The sequence below is a fragment of the Macrobrachium rosenbergii genome, chromosome 10 (genome assembly GCF_040412425.1).
Source record: "Macrobrachium rosenbergii isolate ZJJX-2024 chromosome 10, ASM4041242v1, whole genome shotgun sequence".
Taxonomy (NCBI): domain Eukaryota; kingdom Metazoa; phylum Arthropoda; class Malacostraca; order Decapoda; family Palaemonidae; genus Macrobrachium; species Macrobrachium rosenbergii.
The window spans coordinates 42,694,366-42,717,482 of NC_089750.1; the positions used below are offsets into that span (position 1 = coordinate 42,694,366).

The window sequence follows — 23,117 nt, forward strand, 5'->3', positions numbered from 1 at the left end:
GGCTGATGTCAGTTGTGGACAAGGAGGCTTTCGCAGTCGTCTCTAGCCTTGTTCATTTTAAGATGTTGTTGTTGGGAAATAAAGTTGAGATTTTTACAGATCATCAACCGTTGTTAGAGCTTTTAATAAGCCAAATTTGTCAAGAGAGCACGTTGGTTCCTAACATTGAGAGATTTTGATGCAAACCTCAAATACATTGAAGGTAAGCATAATGTAGTTGCAGATGCATTGAGCAGATATTTTCGGTCGAGGATGAGGAAATACACACCGAATCCTGTGTGGGAGAAGAGAGTAAATATTTGGTGTCTAATGTCTCTGATATTAGTAGTTCTGAGAGATCGCATGTAGAGGACATACACGTTTCTACAGTGCATACTTCAGGGGAGAAATAGTGAGTCAGCAGTCTCGGGAGAGATTGTTATTCGTGATAGTGAGAGTAACGCAGTGTGTTATATTACGGGTGAAAATGTCACTTGGGACATAGGCTTGCTGGAACAAAAGCAAGATGAAGATAAATTGTTGTCAGATGCTAAGGCATTTCTTAGGGAGTTTCTCCGAAGAAAGGGTATAAGTTGCCTTTTTCTGGTCTAGAGTTGGAGAATAATTTATTGGTGAGAAAAGTTAAGTATAACTTGCGAAGTACTCGAAGCATGGGTGAGATTACACAAATCATCGTGCCAGAGAGTCTAGTACCACAAGTTCTAGACATTGTACATTGTAAATTTGGTTCTCCTCATTTTTGGGTGTAGACAAGACGTATGAAAACGTCAGGTCAAAGTTCTTTTGGAAAAATATGTTTTCCGCAGTAGAAGCCTTTGTGAAGAAGTGCGCTATTTGCAATGCGAATAAGCCAGCGACGACAGTGTCGTGTCGTTTGGGTTCATATCCCATACCACATAGGCCGTTTCAGAGAGTGCATATGGATATTCTGGGTAACTTCTCAGAGTCCGCTTATGGTTATAGACATTTATTAGTAGTTGTTGATGAGTTGACTCGCTTTGTCGAGATTTTCCACTGAAATACAAATCAGCTGAGGAAGTTGCTATAGCGTTTTTAAGGGGATAATTTGTCGATATGGTGTTCCAGAATGTCTGATCACAGACAATGGTAGGGAGTTTATTAATAAGACTTTAGACGGTCTTGCTAATTTGTTGGGGATAAAAAAGTATCTATAATCCCGTATAGACCTGAAGCGAATGGGTTGTGTGAGAGGGCGAATCGGAAAGTAATCGAAGCTTTGCGCATGACGGTGGGAGGTTCCGATACACATTGGGACAGATCTTTGGATGAAGTGCGATATAGTATCAATACTATGATGAATGACACAATTAAGATATCTCCAGCAGAAGCTTTGTATGGATACAAGTTGAAAGGACCTTTTGATTTGTTACCAGAGTGAGTTCAGGGTGATGTTACGGTCACTTCGTTGATAAATACAGCGAGAGAAAGATTTGCACGTATCAGTAAAGAACTTGAACTTAGTTCGCGTGCAATGGTAGAGAAAAGTAACGCGAAATCGAGGGGAGTAGCTTTTTCGATGGGTGATAGAGTGTTTGTTAAAGTGAATGTTCGGAATGATCTGAATTATAAGTTAAGTCCGAAGTTCCACGGACCTTTTGAGATTGTAGAGATCAAAGAGGGAATAGATTTGTAGTTAAAGATGTAAACACTGGAGTGACAGAAATTGACCCATATTTCGAAGTTAAAGAAAGTTGGGATGTAATGGAACATTTGTATATAGTCATGTAATGGAACGTTTGTATATAGTTAGAGGGATAAATGGGTTGATGTTTGTATATATGATATGATTTTTTTTTTTGTCTCTTGTTCATTTTGGATGTTGAAGTTCTTAATCATTTGTTTTCGAATGATTTTGGGAAGTTGAGACATGGGCTAATTTCATACGAGATTTGACCCGTGTGTTAGTGGGTTGTTGTGTTATGATGTATTTTATCATCTGACGCAATATCTTTGTATTTAGATTTTTTTTTGGGAGGTACTTGGTATATCGGACCGAACAAGTCTGATCTTTTTTTCGGGTTGGGAGATCGTGTTTGAGTATTTGGATTTTTTTTTTCAGTTTCTTTTTTTTTAAATGAAGGGAGCTGTATTGTGAGTAGTTGTAGTTGTTGAGATCATGGGAGCGATTGCCATTACGTCAATTGCTATTTTGTTGAGAATTAGTCAGGTGTTGCGAAATATTTGCTAACCAGAGTAGAACTTTCATGTCTTTACGAGATATGATACCTTTTAGTGTTTGGATAGAATTTTTTTTTATGTTGGTAGAGTGAGTTCCGTAGAGTTATTGTGCTTAATAGTGAGTTGACTGTGATTATTCTGAGATACAAACTTGGAATTAGTTCACATTGTGAGTGTTTGACTTTTGCATTAGTGGTTTGGTTTGGTTCAGTAACATGAAACCTTTTTGTTATTAGACCTTTTCAGTGTTTTTGGGAGACTTAGTAGTGACATGGGATAGAGTAGAGACCATGTTCATTTTGGGAGATCAATATCAAGGTTCGGGAGTTGATTATAAGACAAGTTGTGCTTTGGTTAGAGAGAGAAGTGTGTGTGTGACAGTAGTATTTTCCAGTTGCGAGTTTTGTCTGTGGGTGGTTGTGAATTATCATTAGTTCATAGACAGACTCCGACAGAATGTGACTTTAGACAGTTCCTGCGAGATTACCACATTGAGTCCACCAGTACTCTTCCTGCTGTGTTTTTGCAAGGAGTATGCAGTTACAATGATGTGCCAGAGCAACAAGTCGACGACATTCGTTCATCGAGGGTCCAAGCAGTTCGATTCATCCTGCAGAATCCTGTCTACGGACTTTCTCGTACTTAGCCGTGCTGTATTCAACAGTTCGAGAAGATAATTATGCGTCATACGCATAACGAGCATTTGGTAGTGGAGGTACCTACAACCAAGGTGCCAATGACGGTTCCACCATTGGAAGACATTGACGATTCCGTGATGTTCGAGTATCAGGAATATATTATGCCGACAATTTTAATTGTCTTAATAGCTATTTTACTGATAATTCTTGTTGTGGGGTAGTAAAGCTTATTCGTGTTGGTAAGATTACATGTAAAGGCTCTAAGAACTCAACCCCAGTGACTTTGGAAGTGCGTCATGAGAGCAGTCCTTAAAGCTGCAGTGCAGTAGACTTTGCTGATTGAGCATAGCTCTATTTTGTTATGTTTTATACATATGCTTTTGTTTTAGTTTGCCGTTAAGGAGAGCGAGACGCTCTTATGTGGTGGTGAGCTCTATTTCAGAAAATATGGCTGCTACAAGTTTTAAAGGACATATATGCATTTCATATAGCTTCAATGCTTTAAGATGTGATGAAAGAATTTATGGAGTCAGATGGAAGTAGGTCGAGAGACTCGATGTAAAATCTTTGTGTTCAGCAAATAGTTTGATTCTATCTCAGCAATATTGCCGGTCAGGTGATCTTCCGGAGTGTTATGCATATTCGTGAGTACGTGCGTTAATTTGATCTAGATTACGCCAAAAATCTGCCCTAAAAGTGAGTTTGATCGTTCATTAACGTGATAGAACTGCAGTTGTCCAGACGTAGCTTTGGAGAGGTTCCAGGCTTAAATCAGCAGATAAGGTAGAGTTTGAAATCTCTGTTTTTATGGGAGGAAATTGAACTTGTGATTTTTACCATGATTTTCTAATCATTATGAACTTTTGAACTGGTGTGGGAGATTTAATATGAATATTCATACCTCTTTTATATTATTATTTTGTCATGTTACGTTTGCCATATCTTGGCTATGCATTTTACACTTTCCATTATTGTGTTTTGCATTTCATGTATTTTTGGGAGTTTTCTATCATGTTTAATTCTTCCGACAGATGTCTGTGGACAGATGTCGGTGGATGCAATGGACTGTTTTGGAATAACATGTGGTAGACTTTTTTTGACATGACTAATTATTGATTTGGGAGTATGTGTGATTTTGGATATTTTCAGGCTATTAGCCATAGTGAGACTTCTTTAATCAGAAGTGTTTACAGTTCAGAGTTTAGTTATCTAACTCGATAATTCATTTATTATGCATTTTAATCTTTGCTTTGTTTTATTCATTTCTTGTTGGGTTATTTGAATAATAAACCTATTTTTGTAGAAACTATTGTGTTTCTTTAAATGGTCCATTTAATTGATTTGGTGAGAATGAGTGAGATTCGGGTGGGTGAACTTGGAAAACGATGAGAGAGAGAGAGAGAGGTGATACACCAGAGAGAGAGAGAGAGAGAGAGAGAGAGAGAGAGAGAGAGAGAGAGAGAGGAGAGAAAAAAATGTAAGTGTTGCCGTGAGCGAACGTTCATACGTCCGTTTCATGAATAAAGATCGTTGGAGCACGTTCGTACACTTTCAAAAGGTGTTAATTCTGTCTTGTTAACATATATATATATATATATATATATATATATATATATATATATATATATATATATATATATATATATATATATAATATATATATATATATATATATATATATATATATATATATATATATATATATATATATATATATATATCATATATATAATATATATATATATATATAATATATATATGCCAACATTTATAATGTACATATATTGCCAACTAAATTCTATTTTTATGAATTCATTCTTATAAAATAGTCCTTTTAAAGGTAGTATTACATAAAAATACGATTTAGATATATGATCAATTATCACTGAATAATAGAAGTTACTCGATATATTGAATAACATATAATACATAAAAACAGGATCTTTCTAAGAAATTAATATTAAAATTACTAACAACAAATTTCTAAAATTTATAATGAAAGAGATTTTAATTTTGAAACAGAAGGATTTTTGCTTTTTGTCTAATACATTATTTAATGTGACTTATGGAGTCATGTTTAAAAATTTTAGGTTTGCAAATGTTTTATATGAATGGTGTAGATTTTGTTTTTAACTGTTAACTATTTATCGAATAAAGTAATTGATAATAAATTTCCAACATGGGTGCTTACACGAATAAATAAATCTCCAAATGTAAGAAGTCGCATTCCATTGACTGATAAGTCAAATTTAAATACTAAGTTAGACTGTTTGATAAATTTTTCTATTATCTAAAAATCTATCATTACTTTTTCTTATACAGCATGTTGTACATACATGATATATGTTTGTATAACTAGTTTATTTACTAAGACCATTACAGTTATTTATATATTTACAGTTGGTATCTCAACACTTTCACATGAGAAGGAAGTTAATTATGTACAAAGAATTTACAGAAAATTCAGTTTTAATTATATTAGTTATGTAAACTTTTTTTTCAGATGTTGTGAGAAGTTAATTACTGCTTTAGAATTAACTCTATGAGATATAGAATGTCGACACAACGATGGATGGTGGAAGACTTGTACATACATACATACATACATTAAAAATCTTCATTTAATGTCCATCATCTTTGCTTTGACTTTTTCCTACTTTTTTCTCATTTTTAATTCTTTGTAAGTTCTGCAAAAAAACTCTAAAGTCACATGAGATGCATGTACAGTATGTGATGGCTGAGTATATATACAAGTTAATTTAAACTACCTGTGTAAAGCCATGTTGTACAGTCTCTGCTGATTAGGTTGGTTTGTATTAACCCTTAAAGGGACACAAGTTTTTCTTTTGATGACGGCCCATTTTCTTTGTACCTACGATTCGTCACGCAATCGGGCCAGGTGGCAATAAAAATTCAATTGTTTAACTTTAAACTGTATATGCAATTATTTATCTGTTCATCAACTGTGTACCGTGCATTTCTTCTTTCGCAGGCGTCAAGATTATACTCAACTTTAATTCTGTTTATTGTTACATTGTATATTGTACTCGTTCGCTGTATTTATTTGTTAATTGTTATCGACCTCAGGTCACCATTTTGCTTCCATTGTCTAATGTGGCCCGACGCCATTCGGCCGCTATATAAACCGCCTGGACTTGAATAAATCAGCAGTTTTTACCTGCTCGTTTCTTTTGCACCTCTTATACCTGGTCCAAAGTCCAGTTTAGTATACAATTTTACAACCCATGAGGTGCTTGTATATTTTGGTTATTTAATACACATTGTTACATGTTTTCTAATGCTATATTTTCTTGAATTTTTTACTATAACGAACCACCAATATCTGATATATGTAAATAAATAACAAATTGTGACATATTATATATAATATATATATATACACGAATATATATATATATATAATATATATATATATATATATATATATATATATATATATATATATATATATATATATATATAATAAAGATATATATATTTAATATATAATTTGTATAATATAGCAAATAAATGAAAATATGTCATATATATAAAATGTTTTAGAATTGCAGGCTTAGGAAGAACAATCCTAACTGTGTGCCCAGACAGATTGAAATTTCGTTTTTCAATTCTGTCACTCATTTATTTTTCCAATCAAAGTGCTTTATGGGTTAATGGTAATTTTCGTCCGAAATCTTTCCAGGTTTTTTAGGCACTGTCAGACATATGATTAACCTAGAACAATAAATCCCTATAACATCAATTTTTATTAATTTTATATGAATTTTAATTATAATTTATGATAATTTTAATATAATTGTTAATTACCTTCCATAAAATCAACACTGAAAACCTATAAAGTAATTTCAGCCTATATCAGTGAATTTCTATAAGTAGAGATCAGCTGTCTGCAAAAAAAGAACGACAGGACTGTTTCATTTTTTGTTACATAGTAGCTGCTGGCTAAGCTCGATGTGCAAGTGTGCAGTGACTGTATTTCTTTCTCTTTATTAGTTCAATGCAAATTTCCTCATTAATTCGATTGTTTCTTCTTCGTTTTACTTTTAATTTGGTTATACGACTACTTAAAATAGTGTCACGATGGTGTATTTCATTATAAAGTCGGTTTAAATGAGGTGGAAGGAATAATAATAATTATTGGGTGTTTTGGCAATGACACTTCGTTTACATATCTAAGTCTGGGTTCTGGTTCTGTTCCCAAATGAGCGACATATCTTCCCTCCCCCCACAACACACAAACACACAAACACACGTGAGTGTAATTGTAGACATACAATATTTTTATTTATTGTCTTTGTTCAGTGGAGATGCTTTTTATTCTCTTCTGACAGGAATGTAACTTCCCTCCCTCTATCCTCCCCTCCCACTTCCCCATCTTTCCCCTCCCCTTCCCTCTTCCCTTCATTCCCTCCCCTTTCCCCTTTTCCTCCTCACCCCTTGCAGGTGAGGTCATTCATGATGGATTAGTTCATTACAAAGATACTCTAAAATAGAATCTATAGGGCTTTAGTAAAAGCTGTCATCAAAACTAACAAATCTATGAGTGGGGGCAAAAGTGACTTTGTTTAGTTTATCAGTTAAATCTAGTGAATTATATTTGAGAATCGGCGATAGTTTAGTAATGGGACAAGAGTTCTTGTAATATATTTTGAAAGTTTATATAATATTGATGCCAACAGTAGGCCTACTGATAATAGGCCGCATAAGGATTATTTTCTTTGTGCGTTTTTACTAATCATTACAAGTAAGGTAACGGGGGAAATTTTTACTCGACAACTGACATATTAGTTCTTTTATCTTTAAGGATTTTTTCACGGTGCTATTAAAGTTTTTATGACTTGATCAAAGGGATTTTTTTGTTAGTTTATACATTCATCAGGTTCCCACATCTTCGTGACTGAGTTATACATAATGAGGGCCACGTTTACTTTTATTCTTTTAATCTTTTAGATGCTCAGTCACTACCTTCTACAAAGTCGCTTTAGGAGCACTCGACCAGAATTAGTAGCCTGAAGAAGTGCCTGTCTGACAATTCCCTAAATCCTTGGAGAAACACCGTTTAAGAAGATCTGACATCACCCATTCCAGTGACTTTAGTTCCATGATGTAGAAACGCCACATAGCAGGCAAAGCAGGAAGAGAAAGAAAAATTCAGTATTTCTTATGAAAAAAGCCAGAGTTTCATTCAATCATTCTTTCCCAGAATGATTGGTTTTATGGAATTGCTCGACAAGAAATTTATGAAAACTGGGCAGACACAGATGCCCTAAAAGGAAACTGAACGAAAAGCTAAAAAATTTTTTGATAGCAGTGACTGACTAATGTAAATCAAACATTTGATTGTGTTGTAAACTTGGCATAATAGTAAACAAATAAGTGAAGATGTTGAGTGGCTCGGATATGGTTTATCCTTCTTTATATCGAATAGACCTCTACTTCAACCATTGTGTTGTCCCTATGTAAATTCTGAAAAATACGGTGATCTTCCTCAAAGTCATGTTGACATAATTAAAGGTATTGTTTATGGAGCTGCCAATGTTAGCCATGAAAGTATTTTTCCCTGCTCGTTATAAGAAAAGTTCGACTGATCTCAAAAGAGACAATATAATTCACACCACAAAAAGTTTATACGTGACTGAATAGTATTGTAATTTTTAAATAAAGCTGACTACATATTTCATATGACGATGCCTTACTGGATGATGATACGACTTACAAAAAACTTAAAAAAATCCCCTTTGATCAAGTCATAAAAATTTCAATAGCACAGTGAAAAAATCATGTTTAAAGATAAAAAAGAACTAATATGTCAGTTGTCAGCAAAATTTCCCTCGTTACCTTACTTGTACGGATTATAAAACGCACAAAGAAAATAATCTATGCGGCCTAAAGCAGTGCTGCCAATGAAATATTTCAGTTTCCCCAGGATTCAGTGAAAAATGACCAGATTCAACTAAATCAAAAGACTTAATAAAACCAACGTTTAGTTAAATGAAGTATATTTTAATCAAGTTTACATACCAATGGATTAATCCATTCTATGCTATTTTAAAATTTATTCTTCTGCATCTAAATTCATTGTTATATTATTTTCTTTCATACGTTTAATGTACTTGCACTTGTTATTCATTTTAAAACATCACCTCCCAAACTTTGCTTGGCTCCTAATTAGTACAGTCTAAATTGTTTTTCGTGATTGATTGTTTGGCCAAAATTCTATCAGCTATTGTTTGTGCTTTTAATGAATTAGTTTTCCTAGTTTTAATGTTGTTCACTTGTGAAAATAAGTTGTCTCACACAAGGTAAAAAGTAAATGATAGATTTGTCCGTTATATATCACGATAGGTATTTGATATATATAAATATATATATATATATATATATTATATACTGGTAGACCTTACTATATATATATAACAATCAATTATTTATATATTTCCAATTACTATATAGGCATAATCATAAATTAGTATTTATCCAAAATATATATATATATATCATATATATTTAATTTTATCCATAAACTGTTATATATAGACATATATATACGCAGAAGTTACAGCTCTGTTTAATTTCTAAATATAAATAAAGGCCATATCATTGAAACCATATTAAAACATATATAGTTTATATATAAATATATAGGACTATATAGAAATGTTTCATTATATATATATTATATAAAATATATATACTATATATGTATATATATTATGTTAATATAAATAAATATAATGTTACATATATATATATTATATATATATATTTACATATATATATACATTATATATATTTATTATATATATATATATATATATAATATATATACTGCATATATAATATATATATTAATATATATATAAATACAGATATATCCAGATAGATGGCACATATCATCATCACCGTGATATCATATACAATCCAGTCAGACCTATGGATGATTCTTTAATCGGGGCCTAAGCGGCAAACGTTCTTTTTTTGGCCCTCCGTGGGTTAAATTTGTCCACTGTAGTCCTGAGTTCTTGTCCTTCGCTGGTTTCGAACCCACGGACGACGAACTTATCATCAACTAAAATTCTTCGGTAACATATATGAAAATATGTTATTTCCGATGTAATTTGAATTGGATATTAAAGGACGTTTGTATCTTACTGATTATAGAAATTAATATAATATATATATATATATATATTTATATCTGTTGCTCCCCCATTTCTTCAGGGTTGAGGTTGCAAACCGACAGCGGAAATGCATAATCTGGGAAAATGCAAATTCCATAAAAATGTCTTATAATGCCAAATACTCTGTACCCATTGAACTTAAACGCTTGTATTTTGTATATTTTAACAGTTTACTGCCTAATTTAAAAAAAAAAATATGAATTAGTGATAATTTTGAGAGAGGGTTCACTAGAAAAAATTAGCAAGTTGGTGAAAGGTCTTGAAGGCAACGGATAATCGCAGGGCGTTCTTTACATTATCAAGAAATCTACTGTATATTACTAAGAAATTTCACTAATAAGACTGGTTAAGGTAACTCCATGTACATGAATAAATCGAGGGAAACAATGCTGGCTGTGGTCTTCTTCGTGTGAGGGAAGATTACGTAAACTCAAGGGTTCTCTTAATTAATTATATTTACATAATAATGAACACAGATCAGAAGAGTGACGAATTACTGGGCAGGTAATAATAAGGGCGTACCAGTTTTAGCTTATTACATGTTTCCTTATCCTCTGAAAGAATGGGTGCCTGAAAGTTACTATTCAAATGTCGCTCTGTTTCTCTTATTCATCATTGCAGAAGTATTGAGTGCCTTCACCTGGTGGTAACGATGCATTTTATTTTAATGTAAAGTTCATATATTGTGTTTGTTTTTAACAACCTTCCCACATATTCATTTGGTGGTTTCTGACATATTTTCTTTATGTACACTTGAGAATTTATTGTATATTTTCTAGCTCAATTGCTGCAGGATACACATACATACATACACACACACACACACACACACACACACACATATATATATATATATATATATATATATATATATATATATATATATATATATATATATATATATTCAAGTTATTATGTACACTTTATATAGTATTTATTGTGTATTTTCTAGCTTAAGTGCTCTAGTATACACACACACACACACACACACATATATATATATATATATATATATGTATATATATATATATATACATATATATATATGTATATACATATAAATATATGTATATTTACGTATATATATATATATATATATATATATATATTATATATAATATATATATATATATATATATATATAAAACATATGTTACGCAAAATGTGTAAATGTACATTTTGCAATTAATTTTGCCTACTGTGTACAATTTGCAGCGCTTGGTGCCGATTGTGCACAATAGGCAAAATTGATTGCAAATGTACACATTTGGCAGTTTTTCTACTTTTTGCAAGGACATTGCCAAATGTTAACATGATTTTGCAACAGTATTTTGCCAAATGTTAACAGATTTTTGTTCCAGTGGCATGTCGGACTTTAAAGAGCAGTTTGAGCAGAAGATTCGAAATTCTCAGACTAAGACTAATATGAAACATTTCTTATTTACGAGCTGAAATCGTGCAGTTGGGCAAGGAGGAGGGCAGTTAAACCAGATCTACCAGCTCAGTAGCAACTACCGTCTCGCCCACCTCATCTTCCCTGCTACTACAGAGGTCTGTCCTACCAACTCACAAGTGGCACGTCGGACTTTAAAGAACAGTTTGAGCAGAAGTTGGACAACTTATTACAGTCTAAGAATGACAATGTGGTCATTCCTCGGAAAGAGAAACGTGCACAGTGGATAGATCAGCTGCTTAAAATTGAAAAGGAAGGGCCTAAAACCAGCGATGACTATAATAATATGAAAAAAAGATTCGAAATTCTCAGAGTTGGTGACGATGACCGACTTATTCGGAAGCGTAAAGGATTGGAAACTGAATTTAAGTTTATAGTGTGCTTTGAGGAAGTTCATCAGGCCATTTCGGTCGCGCATTCAGCTGTGGGTCATGGCGGTGAAAAGAAAACTTTCAAAGAAGGACAAAGAAGTGGGCTAATTTGACTATCCAGTGCTGCCAGATGTTCATAAGTTTTTGCATTGAGTGTCAAGAAGAAAAAACGTAGAGTACATAAAGGTCTGGTGGTGAAGCCTGTTAGAAGTGAGACTATTTTTTTCTCGATGCCAAATTGACTTGATCAGTTTTCAAACATTACCTGATGGGAATTTAAATATATTCTAACCTTCATCAACCATTTCAGCAAGTTTTGTGTGCTGCGCCCTACATCAAAACGAGCTGAGGAGGTTGCTAACACGCTTCTCCCAATATTTTTGACCTTTGGCGCTCCGTTATCCTGCACGGATAACGGGAGAGAGTTTCAGAATGCCGCTATATCAGAGTTGTCTACGCTCTGGCCTGAACTTAAGCTCGTTACTGGTCGGCCGCGCCACCCACAAAGCCAAGGTAGTTGAAAAAGATTGAATGGAGTCATTCAAGACAAATTAAAATTTGGATGCACGAAAACAAGTCCAGCAGGTGGAGCGTTGGGGTCCACTTTGTCCAGTGGCAAATAAACATTTCGGAACATGAAACCATAAAAACAAGTCCGTTTAAAGTCATGTTCGGATCGAACCCAAGGTAGGCCTAGCATCCACTGTTATTCCACCTAATATGCTCGGCAATATAAGAACTGAAGAATATTTAGACACCATCCTCCAAAAAATGAAGCCGAAGGGGCGGCTGATGAAGAGGAACAAGGAGAGGAGGAACAGGAAGGGGAAGAGGAACGAGATGGGAGAAGAGGCGCCGCAATTCGCTGAAGCTCGGCAACTGGCTGCAGCCGGCCAAGAAAAACCTCACTTAGAATGACAAGGAGAGCGAAACAACCTCTTAAGCGCCCTGCAAGTGGGTGACAACGCGACGCTGAAAGTTCCTGACTTTGATCATGGGCCGAGTGACAGCAGGAACCTCCTGGTTGTGGTACTGCAGAGAGATGAGGACCTGTACCCGGTAGGCTGCAGAGAAGGACGCATAACCACCCGGTACACGGCAGCTGACATGGACCCCGTTACCGGAGAAACTCTCACCCCAGATGAGGTTCCTGACGTTGAAATGGCTTTGAGAACCGCTGTAACCAGGTACACAGGAGGCCAAGGGTATGTGAAGTGTGCCTGTAAAACAAATTGCACAACTTCCAGATGCTCCTGCATAAATAAGCTGTTAAAATGTAACTCTCATTGCCACCCTGGTCGTTCTTGTAGCAATATTTAAGTGTTAAAGTAGTGTCAATCCCTTTTAGTTTGAACAATAAATACTAATTTTAGTTTGAACAATAAATACTAATTCTCTTTGATTCTTGTTTCATTCTGCCTATTGTGTACAATCGGCAAAATGCCGTTGCTTTTTTTTTAAAAATGGCAAAATTTTGCCATATGTGGATAATTATCTACATTTGGCAAGCGCAATTTCTAAATGTGTACATTTTGCAACTTTCTCGCAAAATGTACACATTTGGCAATTATCCACATTTTGGTGTAACATATATATGTGTGTGTGTGTGTGTGTTTGTTTGTTTGTTTTTGCCAACTTTATATATATATATATATATATATATATATATATATATATATATATATATATATATATATACTTCAGCACTTAAGCTAGAAAATGCACGATAAATATTAGAATAAAGTGTACATATAGATTGTATATATATATATATATATATATATATATATATATATATATATATATATATATATATATATATATATGTTAAGTAAAAGGAAAACACAATATATGAACTTCATATTAAAATAAAATACATCGTTATCACTAGGTGACGGCAATCAATACTTCTGCAATGATGAATAAGAGAAAACAGAACGACATTTGAATAGTAACTTTCAAGCACCCATTCTCTCAGAGGATAAGGAAACATATAATAAGCTAAAAACTGGCAGCGAGCACTGAAATACCGAACATGTAAAAAAAACAAACTAAAATGTAAACATATAATAGTAGATTATTGTAAATAATTTATTAGTAGTTCAATAAATGGATAAGTGATAAAAAACAAATGACTTACAGAAATGGCAATTATACTAAAAAGAAAAAGGTCTCATTTCTAGCCAGCTAATGACACAGACCAGTAGATTTCCGGAAAGCTATGAACACAGATCAGTAGATACACAAAAAGCCTATCTTAAAAAAAAAAAAACTTAGCACTGAGGTGTTAAAATAGTTAGATATAAATACAATGAGGTAATGGTAATCCAAAAATAATTCAGAGGGAAGAATGACAACCGTAACTCAGAACAGACACAAAAGAAGTGAGATTGTTACCTGTGGAAGCACTACAGAACCAGATGTGTATTTGGTGACCTATAAGGTGTGAGAGGAATCTTACTTTCTACCAGATGTAGGGTTTTTAGGGATTTTAGCAGACCCCCAAAAGACAATGTACAAGAAAGGGGTTTGTGATATAACAAATGTAAATTTGCTCAGGGCTGAGCAAATTTACATGGACACAGAAGGTGGCCTTCCTCATATTTTATTTATCCTGAAAAAGGAAGTAAAAGGAGATAAAACCTGAGAATGAGAGGACCTTTTTTTATTCTGTAGCCAAATAAACAAATCTGGCACTTGTACATATAATAGGTCAAAGTTCCACCTTACCTCCTAAAGATCAATCAACTAGGAGGGCCCTGCATTTCACTTCCACTTTGTAGCATGTTTCATGGATAAACTGAGCTAGTCAAATATTCCAAGACCAAGTGACTTGGAAATTATAGGAGAGATTTCTTTCTCAATTCTCTGCTACATATTAATAAGATTTACTGATAGACTTAAATTTCATTCTTTTACTCTTTAATAGTTGAAATGGACAACTTACTTGAGCAACAAAAGGAAAATAATCTGTTCACTGCTTTTCAGTATGGTTCTGGGGCAATCAGTACCTCTGTAAAGTTCCCGCTCAACAGGTTCTCTGTAATGAACATCCCGTTTTCTGCGGTGCCTTCACGTGCGACCTAGGGTCGGACGGACACAATTTATTATCATTATTATGAATTGTATATTTATTATCTGTTCATTTGACCTTGCACCACTTATATGTGACAGAGTATTTTTATGTCTAACCAGTCATTGTTAATCATTATGTTTTCTGTATGTACCTGTCCTGTTTTGTGTAGAGAAATAGTTTGACCTCAGGTCACCTGTAAATTTTTGTACCCACGGTCTCTGCATTATACGCAGACGCCTGCACGCCGCTTTATAAGCAGGTCGCTTCATCAATAAACCAGCAGTACTTGTCTTGCTGCTCATTATTTCGCACCTCTCTCACAGTGGTGTTCCCCGGAGTGATTCCTGGAGCCATTAACGGACCCAAACGGCGACCTAGACTTGACCTGATGAACCAACCCATGCCCATAATGGACTAACTACGGTGCTCTAACAAAACGTTCGGGCGTTACCGACCCTCGTTGGCAAATCACAGGCATCATTAGCAGACCCATACAGCACGCTCCCAAGTGTGCATTGACGCCAGTGTTCCCTCACACTCCAAGTGAGAGTGCGGAATGAGCATGGACACAGACATTCCCAACCACATACAAATAACCGCGAACTTCTCGGAGGCAGACGTCTCCCTCGCACAACGCCCTCCTGGAGGAGATATACAAGAAGGTCGCCCCGTGGTTAATGACAATGTCGAGCCCCACCACCTTCCAGGAGTTAAAGGCCAATCTCGTCGAGACCTGCTCCCTGCTGGTCTCCGAGAGAGCCGCCCGTGCCCTCGACCTCGCCCTCAACCCCTGGCAGGACACAAACCTCTTGGAAACTTAGCATGCCCTTCAGGACCTCCTCCTCCTCCCCGAGACTGGCAGCAGTGGCAGGCGCAAAGAAATCATCCTGTCGAGGGAGATCTTCTGCGGCTGCTACTCCCAGAGGTCCGTGGGCAGATCACAGAAGCATACACCCTGCCGGCCGAGGACCTGATCAGGGTGGCGCAGCAGCTGACAGACTCCACGAAGGCGGCGAAGCGGGCGTCCATGCCCGCACACCCCATCAACTGCCTCCAGTCGGAGGACCCCATCAATGTCGTCGACAGGAGAAGGCCGCCCCACTAGCAGAAGAGGGAGAGGCTGGGGCTTTGCTATTACCACCAGAGGTTCGGGAAAGCTGCCCGGAATTCTCCCCTCCAAAAAACGGTGGAGGCGGCAGCCACCCTCACAGGCCACCATGGCAGCAGCATCCGAAACACCCAGGGGCCCAGCACCAGTAGGCTTCTATGTCTGTGACACTATCTCCGGCAGGATGATGCTGATCGACACCGGGGCCATGCGGCCAGTGTTCCCGCCTTCCAGAGAGGACCGCAGACGTCCGCCGGACCCAGCTGCCTCCCTGACGGCCGCCAACGGGTCTCCCATCCTCTCCTATGGCACCAGGCTCCTGTAGTTCTCCATCCTTGGCCAGAGGTACAGGTGGAACTTCATCATCGCAGATGTTAGGACCCCACTCCTGGGTGTGGACTTCCTCGCCCACTTTGCACTGGCAGTCGACGTCGGCTGCAGGCACCTGCTGGACACCGAGTCCTGCCGGTCCCTGCCCTTGTCGCCCGGCCCCAGGGAGCCCACAATCTGTTCAGTTGTGCCCCACCAGTATGGCTCCCTCCTGAAGGAATTCCCGGAAGTTTTCAAACTCAAGCTTCGTCAGGTGCCCAGGGCCCCACCAAACATGGGATATATCATCACATCAAGACAACGGGTCCCCCAATGCACTTGAAGTTCCGGAGGCTACCCCCACAGTGCCTTCAGGAGGCCAAGAAGGTCTTTGCCGAGATGGAACAGATGGGCATATGCAATGAGGCTCCCAGCCCGTGGGCCTTCCCCCTTCACATGGTGCAGAAAACAGACGGCTCCTGGAGACCCTGCGGCGAACAGGCGGCTCAACCTCGCTACAGAACCTGACCACTACTCTCTACCAAACATGCAGGACCTAACGGCCTCCTTCCACGGGGCCAAAATATTCTCAAAATTAGATCTCTTGAAATCATATTTTCAGGTACCAGTACCTCCAGAAGACATCCCCAAAACCGCCATTGTCATGCCTTTCGGGTCCCATGTCTATGCCTTCTCCACCTTTGGTCTGAGGAACGTGGGTGCGGCCTTCCAGAGGCTGATGGACAGCATCCTTGGGGACTTGGACTTCTGCGTCTACTACGTTGATGATATCCTAATTTTTCCCAGATCCACAAGGAACACCTACGGCACATCTGGAAGGTCCTGCAGCGCATGCAGGAGAGTGGCCTCGTAGTCAGTTCGACAAGTGCATCTTCAGCGTCGAGAAGGTGGAATTCCTAGGCCACGAGATATCCTCAGGAGGTGTCCGCCCAGTGTCGTCGAAGGTCAAGGCTGTCGTCAGGTTCCCCACCCCTATCTCCATCAGGGCCGTACAAGAATTCCTCGGAATGGTCAACTACTACAGGAGATTCATCCATGGGATCGCGCACACCATGGCCCCCCTGACTGAGGTCCTCAAGGGTCATCCGAAGACCTTAGAGTGGGGGTCCGACCAGCAGAAGGCTGCCTCCCTGATGAAGGCCGCCCTCACCAAGGCAACAGCTTTGGCCCATCAGGACCCCAGCGCTCCCCTCCAGCTGACGACGGATGCCAGCAATGTCGCCTGCGGGGCCGTCCTGGAACAAGTCATCAACGGAACCCCTCAGCCCATCGCCTTCTTCAGCAGGAAACTCAGCCCCACCGAGTCCTGCTACAGCACCTTCAACAGGGAACTCTCCACAGTGTACCAGGTGGTATGCCACTTCAAGTTCCTCCTGGAGGGTACGTCCTTCACGATTTGGACGGACCACCAGCTGCTGGTCCACGCCTTCACGAAGCTGGGGGACTCATGGTCCTCCAGGCAACAGCGGTACCTCGCGGAGTTCACCTGCACCATCAAGTACCTCCCTGGCAAGAAGAACCCTCTCGAGGATCGAAATCGACACAGTGCAGTTCGGGATTGACTACGAAGACCTCCCCTGCGAACAAGCCGCCGACCCAGAGAACCCAGCTTACCGCACAGCCGTCACGTCGCTGAAGTGGAAGGACATGCCCCCCGGCCCTAGAGGGTCAACACTGCTGAGCAATGTGAGCACTGGCTGCCCTTGCCCACTGGTGCCTGCCTCCCATTGTTGGCTGGTCTTTGACATCTGCTGATGGAGAATTTCGTCTGGCACTGCATACAGAAGGACGTGATGGGCTGGGCAAGGCAGTGCATACAGTGCAAGACCAGCAAAGTAGGGCAGCACACCGAGTCTGGGGTGGGCAATTTTCCCCAGCCGAGGAGATGTTTCAGGTACATCCACGTCGTAGTGGATCCTCTTCCCCCGTCAGGAGGAGCAAGATACCTTCTAACAATCGTCGACCGCTCCACTAGGTGGCCCGAAGCTACGCCCAAGGAAGAAGCCACCTCCAGTGCGTGTGCAGAGGCCCTCCTCTCCAGCTGGATCAGCCGGTTTGGTGTCCCGGACCATATAACTATGGACAGGGGCCCGCTTTCCTGTCCGAGCTGTGGACCGCCCTGGCACGCCTTCTGGGGACCACTCACCACAGCACCACCGCCCACAACCCGGCAGCCAATGGAATGGTGGAAAGGTTCCACAGGTCCCTGAAGGCGTCCCTCATGGCTTGTTGCACCTCTGAGAGTTGGAAGTACCAGCTGCCCTGGGTCCTCCTCAAGCTAAGGACCGCCCCCAGAGCCAACAGCGACCCATCCACAGCAGAAAAAGTCTACGGGGAGACCCGGGTAGTCCCGGGGGAACTCATTGCAGAGGACAGGGATGACTTGACAAAGCAGAGGCTTCGCTACAGGGTTGGGAAGTTCGGCCCCTGCCAGCGGACATACACCAACAGGATGTCCCCCTTCATGCCTCCCGGTCTGTCCTCCGCCACCCACATCTTCGTCAGGGATGACGCCGTATGACCACCCTTAACCAGGCCCTACAGGGGGCCTTTCCTGGTGCTTGAGGGGAACAGAAAGGCATTCCGGGTAGCCATCCATGGGAAGGAAGACTGGGTATCGATAGACTGCCTCAAGCCCGCATTTTGAGAGGAAGATGTCGGGGGCAATTCCCAGGCATCGAGAAAGCGAGGCCCCCCTCCACCGCCCCAGCAGATACCTGCTTTGATCAGACGTTACCTACGTCTTGGTGGGGGGGGGGGTATTGTAAAGTCCCAGCTCAACAGGTTCTCTGTAATGAACATCCCGTTTTCCGTGGTGCCTTCACGTGCGACCTAGGGTCAGACGGACACAATTTATTATCATTATTATGAATTGTATATTTATATTATCTGTTCATTTGACTTTGCACCATGTATATGTGACAGAGTATTTTTATGTCTAACCAGTCATTGTTAATCATTATGTTTTCTGTATGTACCTGCCCTGTTTTGTGTAGAGAAATAGTTTGACCTCAGGTCACCTGTAAATTTTTGTACCCACAGTCTCTGTGTTATACGCAGACGTCCGCACGCCGCTTTATAAGCGGGTCGCTTCATCAATGAACCAGCAGTACTTGTCTTCCTGCTCATTATTTCGCACCTCTCTCACACCTCTTCCATTATACTAATCCCAGCTAATTGGTATAGACTGGCAGATGACTTCTTTCATAGGTTAGCAATAGGTCGGGCTTAACTAAACTGAAAAGCCTTTACGAATGTGACACCACTTCGTATCTTTCAAGCATGAATACTGAGGTGCTTTAATTTTCATGGCAGCAACTTAACAGTGGCTTGAAGGAGCTCTGTGTACATCACCTGGCTAGTACAGTTGGTAACCTGTTGGCCTTGTAATCTCGGGAACCCGCGTTCGCTAGGGGCGGATGGTGAGACTGTCTACCGGATGGTTACTGAAATGAGTGACGTAATGGTTGGGGTTACTCAGCTGACATCCGACCGAGAGGTAATAGCCTGTGGGAGGACTGAAACCACCAATCTTTAACTTTAACTTTAACAAACAGTCTCATTGTATTGAGGCGTTGGATGAACATGAAACACTTTGATGGTGACCCAGTAAAACCAATGAAGGAATATAAGGACTTCTAGGTTGACTTCTAGGTATCTGAAAATTTAGTGCCAAACTTCTATTCTGCTCCAAGAAATGTGAAAACGCCAAATGACCAACGATATGGTACCTATGATTCCCTCATGAAGCCTTGCTAGGTCACTGCAATCAAGTCTTTTGACATGAAGCTTCACCCTTCACGAGCTGACAGCAAAAGCAGAAGACATGATGCAGCCTATTCCAAATTTAACAATTATGCCTAACTGAGAAAATTCCATGGAATAAACTTTTTACAAGAGCTTAAGACTAGGCACTTAGCTGTCCTCAGCATATAATTGCAACTTCTCATCAACATGGCCCTCTAATTTTGAAAATACTCCAGAGCTCAGTTGGGGGAGTGTGAGTATCTCGCCAAGACCAGAGAGTATTGGGGATCTTTGCTGTTGTCACCTGAGTGTGAAAAAGGTGAAGGAAAACTGGCTGACTGCTGTAGACAAGGGAATGAGCTCTCTTGCCCTGAGTCTTTTATAATTTGTCATACACGGCCATGTATGAGAGAATTCTTTGATATTGGTTGGTCTGTCTTATGAAGCCCTGGGGAACCACAAGGGTAATTCCTTGGAGGATGAACAGTGGCTACGCTATCAAATAAGTAAAATATGCGCCGAAGTTTCTTCGGCGCAATCATGTGTTTTCTGTACAGCCGCTACAGCATATAAGCAAGGGCACCGAAAATAGATCTATTTTTCGTTGATCTCGGCCCACGAAAGTTTAACCACGGCCCAGTGGTTGCCTGTCCTATATCGTCGCCAGAAGCACGATTATGGCCAACTTTATCCTTAAATAAAATAAAAATTACTCAGGGTAGAGGGCTGTAATTTGGTATGTTGATGATTGGGGGGTGGATGATCAACATACCAATTTGCAGCCCTCTAGCCTCAGTAGTTTTTAAGATCTGAGGGCAGACAGAAAAAAGTGTGGACACACAGAAAACTAAAAAGCTAATTGCACTGAAAATGTTCAATTACTCTTTAAATTCTATAGCCTAATTCCTGCAGTGTATCCACACAATGTATACTGTAGATGATATTTATTTATGGGGACTAACCAATAAACGGATACAAACTGCTGAACAATGTGTTGTAAAATATAAGTGTGGCACTAATGAAAGCCAACACATACAAAACACATTCTTAAACATTTAAACATTGACCAATAATCTAGTAAAATCTGAAGTACAACTTTCTTGTTCAGGTTATTTGAATGATTCATACAGACAGGGCTTTCTTGATTTCCGGATACATATTCAGCAATACTGTTTGTTATCTGCATAATTTCAATAATTAAACATCAAACTTTTACTCTTTATCATTATACAGGTGGCATCACCATACGCTCAAATATTTTTATCTTCTTATGACCTTAACATCAGCAATTCATGTCAATGGTGTGATTATACAAGCAATGAGTGCTGTACTGCACACAGGAGAACAGTGTACCAACAAGACCTTCATTATCTAGCAGAGCTAAAAACTACCTCTTGTAATATCTTGTGAAGCTAAGGAGAGACTACCTCAAGTCTAATTTGAATCAGCAGAAGCATTTCTAAATAGATCATTTACACTTTCGGATAAATTAAAAGCTTGTAATTTTAAATGTTAACCAAAATTAGATTTCATTTAAACATCCCTATTTACTTTACACACGCATGCACACCCAATGAAACAAATTCCAACCCTAAGACAATAGATTTTTTATAGTTATGCCAAATGACCATATTCCATTTTATAATGTGTGACTCATCATTAACATGGAAAAATTGTTCTATTTCAACTAACAATGAATACAAAGTCTTGGATACCAATCATCTTACAGGAGCTGTCAGAATCTTCAATACTGTATTTTAAATTTATCCAGCAATTAAGTTGTAAGCAACTGTAAAAGGTTTAATTATAATCCTTAGGTCCAGCCCTATGAGAGTTAAGAGTTTCAGTTCAGTAGTCTGGTTTGTTTATTTGGCAATAACAATAAAAAATAATAATATTGATTGCATATGGATGAGAACTTGAACATACGGTACTGAGCCGGTGAAATTTATTGCTGCAAGTTGTGGAGCCTTTGTGATAGTGTCACCAAAAACTGGACCATCAGCAGGAATGAAACTAACAACTCCACCAGGAACACCAACTTCTCGCATGATCTTGTATACCATATAATTACTTATAATAGCTGTATCAGATGGTTTCCATAGAACAACATTACCCTGTAAAATAAAAATTTGCATTCATTGATATCCAGCTTTGTATTATACACTGAACAAGAGTACATTATTCAAACACTAATGCTTTAAGGTAAATTGGATTCTTCCTCATACAAACCAGTCTTTTATAGTCATAGTTCTTTGCCATGACACACCAGGAATGTGCCAATCTTTCCAAGTCAAACAGACCAACTGACGATAGCTCACAAAGAGCAATAAATGTTTTCAAGCCAACAGATAATTCCTTAAAAATGACCAATATCAAACAAAAAACCAATCTTAGTATTAGTGCCATGTACTTATAGTGACAAATTTACTTTCATTTGTAAATTACTCAAGGGTGGCACTTGTCCAAATTATCATGAACCATTTAGGGATGATGAATAGTCATACATCCAATTCTCTCAATTGCAAACTGTGGAGGGGTACATCCATCATACTGTTTACCCAGTATTCTTTCAGCAGACTCAAGGCCATGCTTCAATTGATGTTAGACTGCAAAAAACTGACTTACCTTGATTGGCGAGGGATGCCAAAGGTCCATAAGATTTCCAGTTCCTTGTATTTTTCTTGAGAATTTTCTTAGGTGTGCCATGTTTTTCGTGATACAACAAGGGATTTCAAGTACCAAGTACCTAACAAGTGGCACTGGAGTTTATGAAGGTGACATTTCATTATAATACGTATAATTTACATAAGTGCAAATACACCAGCAAATGATCCTGTACACTTGGTCAAAATGTTAGGACTCATATTCATTAACCTCACAATCTGACAGAAAGGCATCTTGCTGAAAACTATGGCACTGGTGGCACATTGTAATAAGTGATGTCACCAAACTTTCCATGCTCATTGATGTGTGTCCTGTAGTAACAAGCA

At 38.7% G+C, this 23,117-nt stretch overlaps 1 protein-coding gene across 3 annotated transcripts in view; it reads right to left on the reverse strand.

The window, feature by feature from the left end:
• P5CDh1 (delta-1-Pyrroline-5-carboxylate dehydrogenase 1) overlaps positions 1-23,117 on the reverse strand; it is a 196,169-nt gene that overhangs the window by 26,589 nt on the left and 146,463 nt on the right. For all 3 annotated transcript variants that reach the window (XM_067110189.1, XM_067110190.1, XM_067110188.1), the window contains exon 7: positions 22,054-22,241. In XM_067110189.1, the coding sequence (XP_066966290.1) occupies positions 22,054-22,241 (188 nt within the window). The remainder of the gene's footprint in view (positions 1-22,053; positions 22,242-23,117) is intronic.